This window comes from Myotis brandtii, unplaced genomic scaffold (genome assembly GCF_000412655.1).
Source record: "Myotis brandtii unplaced genomic scaffold, ASM41265v1 scaffold352, whole genome shotgun sequence".
Lineage (NCBI taxonomy): Eukaryota > Metazoa > Chordata > Mammalia > Chiroptera > Vespertilionidae > Myotis > Myotis brandtii.
In genome coordinates, this window is record NW_005363542.1 from 509,929 (window position 1) to 523,323 (window position 13,395).

General features: G+C 36.3%; 1 protein-coding gene across 4 annotated transcripts in view; it reads left to right on the plus strand.

The window, feature by feature from the left end:
• The window catches only part of USP15 (ubiquitin specific peptidase 15), a 92,211-nt gene that overhangs the window by 56,837 nt on the left and 21,979 nt on the right, over positions 1–13,395 (plus strand). For all 4 annotated transcript variants that reach the window (XM_014544124.1, XM_014544126.1, XM_014544125.1 and 1 more), the window contains one exon: positions 13,184–13,357. In XM_014544124.1, coding sequence (XP_014399610.1) covers positions 13,184–13,357 — 174 coding nt within the window. The remainder of the gene's footprint in view (positions 1–13,183; positions 13,358–13,395) is intronic.

Here is a 13,395-nt window from a genome sequence, read left to right on the forward strand (position 1 = left end):
GTTGAGAGCAGAGGGGGGGGGGGGAGAATATTCTATATAATAAAAGGGTAATATGCAAATTGACCCTAAAGGCAGAACAAATGGGAACGACAGGTGGCTATGACATGTACTAACCACCAGGGGGAAGATGCTCAATGCAGGAGCTGCCCCCTGGTGGTCAGTGTGCTCCCACAGGGGATCTCTACTCAGTCACAAGCCAGGCTGACAGACTGATGGCTGTAAGCACAGCAACAGTGGCGGGAGCCACTTCGGCCTCCTTGGCAGCACTAAGGATGTTCGACTGCAGCTCCCAGGCTGCCAAAGGGATGTCTGACTGCCAGCTTAGCCCCGACCCCCCCGGGGGGGGGGCCTAAGCTGTCAGGTGGACATCCCCCGAGGGGTCCTGGACTGCAAGAGGGCGCAGGCCAGGCTGAGGGATCCCCCCCACCCCCAGTGCACCAATTTTTGTGCACCGGGCCTCTAGTCTATAATACTTTAAACAGTAAAGATAATTTTCTTTAAAAAGCTTGAATTTTTGGAGACTGACAACTTGGATTCAAATTCTAGTTCTGCCACTTATAAATTATGTGACCTTGGATAAGAATAAGAAGCTTCTTGCTGGGTCAGTGTGGCTCAGTGGTTGAATGTCTACCTATGATCCTGGAGGTCACGGTTTGATTCTGGTCAGGGCCCATGCTTTGGTTGTGGGCTTGATCCCCAGTAGGGGGTGTGCAGGAGGCAGCCGATCAATGATTCTCTCTCATCATTGATGTTTCTGTCTCTCTCTCCATCTTCCTTCCTCTTTGATATCAGTAATAAAAATATTTTTAAAACATTTTTTTAAAGAGCTTTTTAATTTTTTCATCTGTTAAATGAAGATAAAGTTCTTACAAAGTGTTTGGCACATAATAAGCAGCATTTAAGTATCAACTGCTGTTATGTTATTATTTTCACTATCATACCATACCATAGAAATTGCTTTTTAGAAGGTTACTCTTGACCTCCTATTTGCTGCATTCTTTATCTTTGAGAAGTTAACATCTCCTTATAACTGACAAATCTCAAATCTGTCTCAACCATAATTTTCTCTCTTGACTGTCCCTCCAAAATATAACTACTAGGGGCCCGGTGCATGAATTCGTGCAGTGGTGGCGTCCCTTGGCCTGGCCGGTGATGGGGGCCAATTGGGGTCGTCTTGCCCAGTCCCAATCAGGGTCGATCAGGGCCGGCCAGCCAGGGGGAGGGACTGCGGGAGGTTGGCCAGCTGCAGGAGGTTGGCTGTGGGAGTGCACTGACCACCAGGGGGCAGCTCCTGCATTGAGCGTCTGCCCCCTGGTGGTCAGAGCGCATCATAGCTACCAGCCGGTTGTCCGGTCATCTGGTTGTAATGGTCACTTAGGCTTTTATATCTATAGATTAGATAGACATTGTGCCTAGCTTATATATTATAGATAACTCAAACTCAACAAGACTAAAAGTATATTCCCAGATTCCTCATCCTTTTCTTACATTCTCTTGTAAGTAAACCATCCATCTAGTAACTCAAGTAAAAAACCTGAGACTTATTAGCCCAAGTCCTGATCATTCTACTGTCTCTTAAATATCACTCTCCTGTCAGTACACTGTCTCAGTACTTGAACATCTTTTATGTGAACTATTAACACATTGTGGACCAGTAGTTTTACTGCTAGCTTTACCCAGTGGCCAGATAAGTCTCTATTGAATGAGTACAAAAAACATTTTACATAAATGTTAAAGGCACGCTTTAAAATTCAATACCCATTGCATTTTGAAGTTATTTATTACATATTCTTACAAGCTAATATCTTTTTAAAGTATGATACTTTGTAAAACACTGTGTAAGATGAAGCGAGAATTCTCGTGATCTGTCCACAATGTGTTAAAATACTGCTATATCTAGAACTCACCTCTCTGTTCCATGGTTTATCCTCTTCCGGTCCATTTAGTAGACTGCTTTGAGTCATTGTTTTAAAATGCAAATATGATTATGTTACCTCCTTGCTTAAAACCCATTTCCCATCATCTAAAGGATAAAATCCAAACTCAACCTTACCTACCTCTTTAGCCAAAACTGAAGGTCCTTGAAATTTCTTACTTTTCAAACCTCTTTGTGTACACTGTCACCTTTTCACTAGTTGTCTTTCCTACATCTCCTGATCCCTCTTGTTTTATGCTGGCAAATACTTATTATATAGTGAGAATCATGAGAATAGAGATATCTTTGGTTTTCTTTTATATCCCCAATGCTTGGCACACTCTCAGTAAGTACATTAGAACAGTGTTTCTCACAATGTGTCAATGAATGAGACAGTACTGGTCGGCAATAAAATAAGTATAGAAATTAAGAGTAAGTGGTCCAAAAGTTTTACAGGAAAAGTTTACATCTACTAAATCTAATAAAAATGGGGCGATGGTTTTTATTTCATTTTCCTAGTGATTCATCTGTCTATGATGATTTGGGAAACATTTTTTAAAGTACTTCTTCACATAAATGGTTTGAGAACGTACTACATTAGAAAACTTACCATGGGAGGAGACTTGATTTGGGATGGTAAACACACAATACAATATACAGATGATGTATTATAGAATTGTACACCTAAAACCTATATAATTTGATTAACCAGTGTCACTCTAATAAATTCAATTAAAAAAAGGAAAACCTACCAGACATGTTAGAACTTGACCTATACCAGATTAATGATATTTCTGGAGCTTTCTAAACTCCAAAGAAACACAATAGTTTTAAAGAGTTATATATATAGTAGAGGCCTGGTGCATGAATTTATGCACCAGTGGGGTTCCCTTGGCCTGGCCTGTGTGATCGGGCCAAAACCAACTCTCCGACATCCCCTGAGGGGTCCCAGATTGCAAGAGGGCGCAGACCAGGCCGAGGGAACCCACCCATGCACGATCGTGGCTGGGGAGGGATGCGAGAGGGCTCCGGGGCATGTCCGGCCTGTCTCATTCAGTCCCGATCGGCCGGACCCCAGCAGCAAGCTAACCTACTGGTCGGAGCGTCTGCCCCCTGGTGGTCAGTGCTCGTCATAGCGAGCAGTTGAGCGGCTTTATCATATCATTAGCATATTACACTTTGATTGGTTGAATGGCCAACCAGACAGTTAGCATATTAGGCTCTTATTATATAGGATTTATTCCTTGTAACCGAAGGGTCAGAGACCTAACAATATATATAAAGTCCAAAAAATACTACAGTTTATGTCCCTCCAATGTAACTGATCTGTAGCACTTAGATTAAGCTGCCATGTTAATCACAGCTTGGCAGAGCATACCCCCACCACCATGCAAATAGTTCCTTGAATGACTTCTGTGAATGATAGGAAAAAAAACCTTTTTAAGAACATTATTTCTATACTTCTGGAGACTCTTAAAATAATCTGTTCTTAATAAATACTTGTTGAATGATTATTTAGATAAATTTAAAATTTTTATTATGAAGACTAGAGGCCCGATGCAGAAATTCGTGCACTGGGGGGATGTCCCTCAGCCTGGCCTGCACCCTCTCACAATCTGGGACCCCTCAAGGGATGTCCGACTGCTGGGATCAAGCCTAAACCAGCAGTCTGACATCCCCCAAGGGATGTAGCAGTGCGGCAAGCGGACAGGACGGAGCCAGAACCAGGGCCGGGCGCCATGCCACTCGCGCTCATCCTGGCCCACTGTGCCTGCTGCCGCCACTCGGTAGTGCTGCCGTGGAGTCAGGCGAGGCTCCCGCCGCCGCAGCTGCACTCGCCAGCCCTGAACCCAGCTTCTGGCTGAGCAGCACTCCCCCTGTGGGAGGGCACTGACCACCAGGGGACAACTCCTGTGTTGAGCGTCTACCCCCTGGCGGTCAGTGCACATCATAGTGACTAGTCGACCCGTAGTTCCATCGTAATGGTCGCTTAGGCTTTTATATATAGAGATAGAGATAATCAGAAACTTTCATGGTTCATACTATCACATACAGTCTTTAAATTTCTGTTTCAACTCACCTTAAGTATTTAATGGATATGGGCCTAGGATAATGAAATGATACAGAGTAGTATGTGAATTGGTAGTTAAACCAGTTAATTTTTAAATAATTTTTTTCTGTTGTTTTTTTCTGTGTGCCTTTGCAGAAGAACTAAAAGATCAACAAACCACACAGTTCTTAATACTTATTTACTAAAAATTGTTTCTTTACTGAATATTAAGTGCAAGGGATTGATCACATACAAAATTATAAGGAATTATTGTTTTTCTTAAGTTCACCTTTAACTATCTTGCTTGGCTAAAATGTTGGCATTTATTTCACTATGTGAACCAATTTTGAATTATTTTTTTTAAATATATTTTATTGATTTTTTTTTTCACAGAGAGGAAGGGAGAGGGATAGAGAGTCAGAAACATCGATGAGAGAGAAACATCTATCAGCTGTCTCCTGCACACCCCCCACTGGGGATGTGCCCTCAACCAAGGTACATGCCCTTGACCGGAATCGAACCCAGGACCCTTCAGTCCGCAGGCCGACGCTCTATCCATTGAGCCAAACCGGTTAGGGCCAGTTTTGAATTATTAATGGGGTAGTAGATAAGACACTAAACATTAAAATTCAATTCATAAGCTTTAGTTTTTAAAAATAAATATAACTGCCCTAACCAGTTTGGCTCAGTGGATAGAATGTTGGCCTGCGGACTAAAGGGTCCCGGGTTTGATTGTCGTCAAGGGCATGTACCTTGGTTGCAGGCACATCCCCGGTAGGGGGTGTGCAGGAGGCAGCTGATCGATGTTTCTCATCGATGTTTCTCTCTATCCCTCTCCCTTCCTCTCTGTAAAAAAAATCAATAAAATATGTATTTTTAAAAAAATAAAAATAAATATAACTTATACTGTTTATTAATGTTATTAGAACCATTTGGTTTTAGCATGCTTCCCATAAAGTGAATATCCTATATAATAAAAGGCTAGTATGCAAATCGACCAAACAGCAGAACGACTGGTCGCTATGATACACACTGACCACCAGGGGGCAGATGCTCAACACAGGAGCTGCCCCCTGGTGGTCAGTGCGCTCCCAAAGAGGGAGCGCTACACAGCCAGAAGCCCTGAGCCAGGTTTACAGCTGGCGAGCGCAACGTTGATGGTGGGAGCCTCTCCTGCCTCCATGGCTCCCAGACTGCAAGAGGGCACAGGCCAGGCTGAGGGCCCCCCCCCCGCCAATGCACAAATTTCATGCACCAGGCCTCTAGTGTAAACACAAAATCCCTCACTAAATACCCTGTTACTTTAAAAAATTAGATATTTGCTATTATAGTCTAGTGGTTTTAAAACCTCATTTAAATACACATACCAGAAATGTTATAGCATTTTTCTTTGTGCAATCATTGTCAATATCCTAGAAGCTTTCAAATTTATATTGCAAGTGGTTCTATCCAATTTCTACGTTTAGCGTTTAAGATAAAAATCAATGGTGTTTACATAATTATGGCTTTTTTAGCACCAATAGCTCTAGTTACAGATTTACTCGTGGCAAGTAACAGTCTTTTTGACAATCTTAGAATTCCTTTTACTCAATTCTGTAGATGAGGAGGGGAGGGAATCATTAACATTTCTTTGCTAGCCAACAAATTGTTTTCCATTAGTTCTCATACTTATTGGGAAATTTTTTTAATTCGGGTTGTGTGTAAAGAAGAAATTCCATAGATTTTGAAGGAAAGGGTGACAGCACGGACTTTAAGTAAAGTTTAATTTTATTCATGCTTTAAAAATATTGACCATATTAATAATAATATTATTAATATATAACATAATAATGATATATGTTAAAATACTAGAACATTACTGCCCAGTTGAAAAATGCTGCCGTAAAATTTCAATATTTTAAGTAGAGTGTATGCTAGTTCTCTTAACTGACTAGTTGGGAATGGGGGGAAACCTAGTTCAATTAAGTTTCTTAAACTAAAAAAAAATATAAGGAAAGTTACATCCCCTTATATCTCATTTTCTTAAATGTGTTTTTTAAAGAAAGCTTGAAGAGAGAATGGCAATACAAAATGGAAAAGCTATTTAATTGTATTTGCTTTCCCAAAATGGGTGGCAGAGCTTCAGAATTGATCTCTCAAATGTAATGAGATTTGCCTTTCCAAGGGAAGAAAGTCACAAAAGATAAAATATCAGGTGTCTTAAAAATACCTCATTTTTAAAACCTTGATGAAGGGGCAGGCTTATATTTGTAGTTCTTCATCGTAAAACTATTTATTACAGTTTCCTATCTCATCTATTTAATTACTGAACTATAGTCAATATTCCAGTATTAACAGAATGCTTCAGGATTATTACAGTACCTTTTTAGAATGTTTTCACTATTGTCATGATTAATTGAAAAACAGTAACATGGCAAATAAGAAAATTCTTTATCCATCTAATCTTAAAGTCAAAAAAAATTGGGGGGAGGTATTCTAAGGTTATTTTAACCATGGATTACTACATATTTTTTAAATCATAATAAAATGGTTTTCTCGTTTTAGGTTGAGGTTTTTTTTGTGTGCTTTTTTTTTAGTATTTATTGGTTTGAAGGTGTAGCTACTTTTTATTAAAGGACTGTGAGGGGCTTTACATTTCAATCAGTTACAGAATGAGTTATACAACTCAGAGGCTTTAGGTAATCAAAAATTAAGTTTGTTTTCTTTCCTGTTCTAGTTACCGGTTTACTAAAATAGTGAGCATACATGATCACTTGAAAATTGGGCTTCTGGAGCACCTGAACAGAAAGGGAGTGGTTCATAATCAGCATTACAAAAGACAACTTTCTCTTTTTGAAGGGGATTACTTTGGCTATTTTCCAGGTACTGGGGAAATTCCAGATTCATTACAAATTATTGGGATTGCTACTAATTATTCATTTCCTAAAACATGTTGATTACCGACTTGAGATTTGGTAATATAGTAGAACTTTATTTCACTTCATCAATTTTTTTTAAACTGTAGAACTTTATAGTGAAATACAAATTTAGACTCTTATGAGTCATTTTTTCAGAGAGCTCTAGAAACATCAACCTTATTAATGAGAACATATTTAATAGGAGAACTTTTTGAAAATAATGTAAGCAATAGAATTTGTGCATGTGTATATAAGGAAAAGTTATTTGCAAAGCATTGTAGTCTTTCCAAATAATAAAATAAAGTTGTATTTTATATAGTTTTCCATTTTTAAGAATTTGGGTTAAGGATGAAAATTTATGAGAGTTTCTCATAGAGAATTAAAACTTTATGCATTCTTTTTTAAAATAGTTTTTCATTGTGGCAACGGTTAAGGTCTATATACATTGAACCATATAGCAGCATGTCTATGTGATGAGACATTTGATTATTTAGAAGAATTCTCTAGAGTTTTTATGTCTTGTTACAGGTTGAAGATTTGGGGGAAAGAGCCTTCATAAAAATATATTTCTAACTATTTTCCTTCATTTATCTTTTACTTATATGTATTTAGCTTGATAGTTATTGGGGGCATTCACAATAGTTACTTTCTTTATTAGGCAAGCCTCTTTAGGCATTACAGGATTTGGACTTTATTTTTGAGTTGTAGGACTTTTAGACAGGTTATATTATATAACAGGGTGCAATTCAGATTTCTTTAGTCAAGTGTTTTCCTTCTCTCAATCTCTGTAGGGACTGCTTCTAATCTTTCTACCATACAGGTTTTCATTCATTCAATACACTTTATTGAGGTATGTGCCAGGCATTGTGCTAGACCCTGAGGTACAAAGGAGAATAAGACATGGACTCTGCTCTCAAGTTTAATATAAGTGAGTTCAAGGTATAGAGTTAGCCCAGAGGAAAGAGTATTATTAGTCCTTCCTTGAGGTGCTAAGGAAGATGTACTGTTTGTAAGAGGTGCTAAGTGTTAAAGAATAAGTAGTAATCTTACAGGGGAAGAATATTCTAAGAAGGAGTACATGCTAAGGCTCAATTTAAATCATTAAACCTAAGAATATGTCTGAAGATCCTAATTCAGATTTACATTCAAGAATACTCTTATTACTCATGGTTTCCATTTTAAATGCATATGTAAACATAAATAGAGAACCACAAAGCCACTTTGAGGAATAAATACTTACCAGTCCTGTCTCCTCACAAAATGATTGGCTTGCACATACACCAGCCATTTTCATCATCCCTTATGAATCAACTTTTCGTAACAGCTTATGTCTGAAAACTTTCCATTTAGGCAGCTAGTCATTATATCACAAAGGCTAAATTAATGAATGCCCAAAGCCTACCAAATAATATGAAATGTAGTTTTTTAATCCTTAGGTCTTTAAATGCTCTTGTCAATTTTGCACACTTTAACTTGCCTAAGGATCATAAAATATATTTAAATATAGAAATATTTAGCCTAGTTGATGAGTGCATTTGACTCTTCATTAATGTGAATCTTTCACTTTTTCGCTTTTGTATTAAGAATTGTAACCACTGGTACATAATACTTTTATTTATTCTCATTATTGCTTTATTTTTAACATGGTATTTGACAAAATTCTCAATTTTAGGACCAACTCTAGGCACACTTATGATGTAAACAAAATGTGACTTAAGGTAATGTATTGAATGATCAGGCACATTACTTCATATATGGACCTCATTTTTTGGTGATTAATTGTAAGAGATAGTTCTCCCTGAAATACTGAAGTGTTAGCATATGTCAATGTCAGACAGTTGAAATCAAATTAAGAGAGGTAAAGTTCAAAATGGCAAGTGACTGGTAGAGTGTCACAAAACTCCTAAGTAACCATAAAAATAGCATATTAATACTGTCTATATATATTATTTTGTTCTTATGAAACATTCATATACTGTTTTTGCTAAGAAAAACCATGTATATTATGGAAGGATGAGTTCTCTTTTACAGTTTAAGAATCTTTGAAAGTAAGATATATATCTACATAGGCAAAACATATGTTGTGTGTGACTTCTAGTCCATATTATATTACTCAGTAAAGTATCTTACAAGTTAAGAAGGAAATTTCCTATGTCAACACTTGTATGACTTTTAATACATGTGTGTCTTAAGAAAGGAATTGTTTTAGGAACAGTCCTAACCAGATAGGGAAGTGATAATTTTTGTAGTAGAACTTTTGAGAGAGATACTTCAGAACTCTGGTTTTGATTTTTATTATTGAACTAATGAAAATTATTTTTTAAATATATTTACTGGTGCCAGTCCATGTATAAAATTTTCTTATATTTGTCAAAGATGTTTATTTTTCTAAAATAGCCTCATGTCAAAATATTAAATAATGAGTTGCATACATCATAAATCAAGCTGCCTGACCAACTTTAAGTAACTGTCTTTTTCTTCAATCAGAATGATGGCATTTCATACTGATATCACCTGGAGCATAAAAATATTTTAGTTGTTTTACCTCTATTCCAGTTATACCTTGAAATTTATATCAGAAGTTATAAGAACTTTTAATATTTTGATTGGTTTTTATACTATGTCAAGAATATAGTGACTCCTAGAATAATGTTATTTTCAAGTAGAAAAGCATGGTATTTTCAGGATGAGGTAGAAAAGTCTGACATCAGTTTAGTTTTTAAACTATTATGATATGTGCATTAGTAGAACAATTAAACTGGCTATTGAATTTCTGTATTTATGTGTTTATACAAATTTTTAGAAAATATAGCTTGTGAGTTTCTTAAAACATTATGTTCAACGAATAGTATGTTTTGGGGGGCCATTTAGGACTTAGTGGTTTAAATATAAGGTTTATCTCAAAATATATTGGTTATGATATCTTGACAGGCAGTTATTTATCTTTAAAACTGTTTATGTTTGTTTCATTTGTTGACATTGAATTATATTCAGTTACAAACTGGCATGTGTCACTATGAAAATGAGCACTGGTCTCTGTGTCAGGGACTTTTTAAAAATCCATTCAGAGACACTGCACATAGTGGACTGAATGAAAGTCAGACAAAGGGATGTAATAGGTGGTGGTTCTTCTTTTGATTTTAGTATTCAAGTACAAGTGCTTGGAGAAATTTGGTATTATTTATTATAAGCAAATATATTTTTGCCTCACTTAGTAATTTTTTTCAACAAAAATTTGAGTACTGTGCCAAACAGTGAAAGAAAAGAGCTTTTTAAAAAAAAAAAAAAGAGCATAAATACATTAGTAAACATAGGCAAAAACTTTTTTTAAGTGTTTTTATTGATTTCAGAGAAAGGAGAGAAGAGGGAGAGAGAGATAGAGACATCAGTGATGAGAGAGAATCATTGATCGGCTGCCTCCTGAACACCCCCTACTGGGGGTCAAGCCTGCAACCTGGGCCTGTACCCTGACTGGGAATCAAACTGTGACCTCCTGGTTCATGGGTCAAAGTTCAACCATTGAGCCACTCTGACTAGGCTAGGCAAAAGCATTTTTATTAAGCATACGTTTATTGTATGCGTGCTAAGTGCCAAGTGAAATGGGTGCTCAGTGCTGGAGATACCAAGTGTATCATGATTCCTCCTATCATGGAGGTCTCATTCCATTTGGCAAGACAGACAAACTAAAAATTAAAGTTACAATATGTTATAAAATACATAAGTGAAGTAATAAAAGTGAGCGCTAAGCACTGTGGAAAGATGTTTGAGGAAACCATGTAAGGGAGTCAGGGAAGGCTTCCCAGACAGGATTCCTGAATCTTTTTTTTTTTTTTTCAATATACTTTTATTGATTTCAGAGAGGAAAGGAGAGGGAGATAGATAGAAACATTAATGATGAGAGAAAATCATTGATTGCTTGCCTCCTGCATGCCCCACACTGGGCATCGAGCCCACAACCCAGACATGTGCCCTGACTGGGAATTGAACCGTTACCTCCTGGTTCATAGGTCGATGCTCAATCATTGAGCCACCCAGTTAGGCAGGATTTTTTAATCTTAATGGTTTAGTAGAAGTAAGGCAAAGAAGGAACATTTTACATAGCTGGAGTAATGCTGCAAACTTACAGAGAGAGAATGAAAGGAGGTCAAGGAACCACAAGTAATCAAGTAAGGCTGGGATGGAGTTTTTTTAAAAAGGGTATTGGCAAGGGATGAGGCTACATGGGTGGGCAAAAGATAGACTCTTTTAGAGATCTAAGATTTTAATCTGAAATTGCTATTAAAGAATTTATAGCAATGAACATTTATAGAAGATCACTCTGATGCAATTAGTAAACTAAGAAATTTTCAGCTATATTTGGAAGATAAGGATATATGTGAATGATTAAGTACAAACAATATTCAAAAATTGATGTTTGCACAACTTGGTTATTTGCAGTGTTTCATAAAGCCATAAATTAGGTTCTTTGTATAACTGTACTACAGACAGTAGTGGAATATTCTTATTACAACCCTGAGTTGTGATCAGATATAAGGAATTGATAATGGCTGGAAATGTTGTCTGACTTCCCCTTTGCCTCAATGACTAGTGTTGATTCTATTTATACTAACTCAGATGATACAACTAAGTGATGGCTTTGCTCTGTATAGCCATGGTATAGTCTTGGTTGCCTGGCCCTAACTTCAGTGCTTGGTTTATAATTAAGAGAACAATCAAAAGGAAAAGAGAAAATGAAACTCAGAAGGCGTGTAACATTATGAAAGGTTGAGATTTAAAAGGAGTTAAGCAGAAAGATAGAAAGGGATCCTTTCCCTAATTGCCTCTTGTATTTTAACCTATCTCTATCTTTTTGCTCAGATAAAAAAGAATTTCTGCTGAAAATGGCGTATTAATTATTCTAAAGCTTATATAGCCAACCCCAAATATTTTTAACTGTTTATATGGTTTTCATTGCCTAAGAATTAATATAACAAATTCCATGATGGTATAGGCAGTCACTCCTTTTGCCTTGACTTGGGGGCTAGACTACCAATTTGGACAGTATTATCTTTATTATATAAAAAACTTCCCAAATAGATATTATGGTTACTTAAGTAAACATAATTTAATTTATAATTGAAACCAAAAAGTAGAATACCATAACTTATTTTTTTAATTGAATATGCCTAATTTGGGGGTTTTAGCCGAACAGTACATGTATATAATCATAGATTATAGCATCCAAGTTATCACCATGAATCCAGTAGTCTGGACCTTTCATAGCTATCAAGACTATTTAAGTTAACCCAAATGAGTGGTGAGCAAGCTTTGAAAAACTTTGATTTCTATTCATATAAATCTAAGTTCTCATAAGAATGGATTTGCACTTCTTTACATACCACCAGCTTCACTTAAAGCACCTACCTTGCCACTTTCCTCCAAAACAAATATCTTCCTTCAGAAAAAATAAAAAAAGTTACCTATATGACTATATGTCTATATCATTCATTATATATTCTTAATGACTCTAGGCCTCTAATCGATAAAGTTATAGTGGATTCATATTATATGGTATTATCAGCTTAAAATTATTCCATCTTGAGATAAAATATTGTGGAAAAATTGTACTTCTGCTTTTTATTTTAAATCCTGAATTATTTAATTCAAACCAGAAAATAGTTGGAGGAATAACTTATTCATACTTTTATTTTAATCTTGCCATAAAGGAAAATTTGATTGTTATGATATTGAAGAAGAGCTTGAAGAAGTAAAAACACACTTAGCCAGAGTTCACATAACTAAAGCTTGTTTTTTCAGACTCATTTAATCAGTACTATTCCAGCTAAAAATGTCTGACCAAATGAAAAATTTAAAGCCTGCTCTTTCATGATAAGGAATTGACAATGAAAGCAGTAAATACTCTTTTAAGTTAATTTTGTGCTTGCACTCTATCTCAGTTTTTACCTACTCAGGCTAATTTGCAGGTGCCTGGGATGAGTAGACAAGCCATAATATCTACCAATCAAGTAAAAGAAGGAAAGAAAACTCTGAGCTACCCTCCCAGTTAACAAGGTAGTTTGCTGTGGTTAAAATTAATGCAGATTTTACAGCAACAAATATTAGCATTATCATTTATTATAAGTAATCGACTTGAAATTTTGGAAATGAATATTTGAGTGCATATTTTGAGTGTTTATTTAACCAGTTATTTATCGGTGCAAGAGGCCATCATTTAAATTTTTCTCTATATGTTGTGGCAAATCAATTTGTTTCTTTCTTCATATTTAACATGTTTAACATGTGTGGTTACTTTGACTTGAAAATATATTTTATTCTTTGCAGTGTTTGAGCAACACACCACCGCTTACTGAATATTTCCTCAATGACAAGTATCAAGAAGAACTGAATTTTGACAATCCCTTAGGAATGAGAGGTGAAATAGCTAAATCTTATGCTGAATTGATCAAGCAAATGTGGTCTGGAAAATTTAGCTATGTCACACCAAGAGCTTTTAAGGTTAGTATAGTAGATATATTTTTAATGAGGGCTATCTC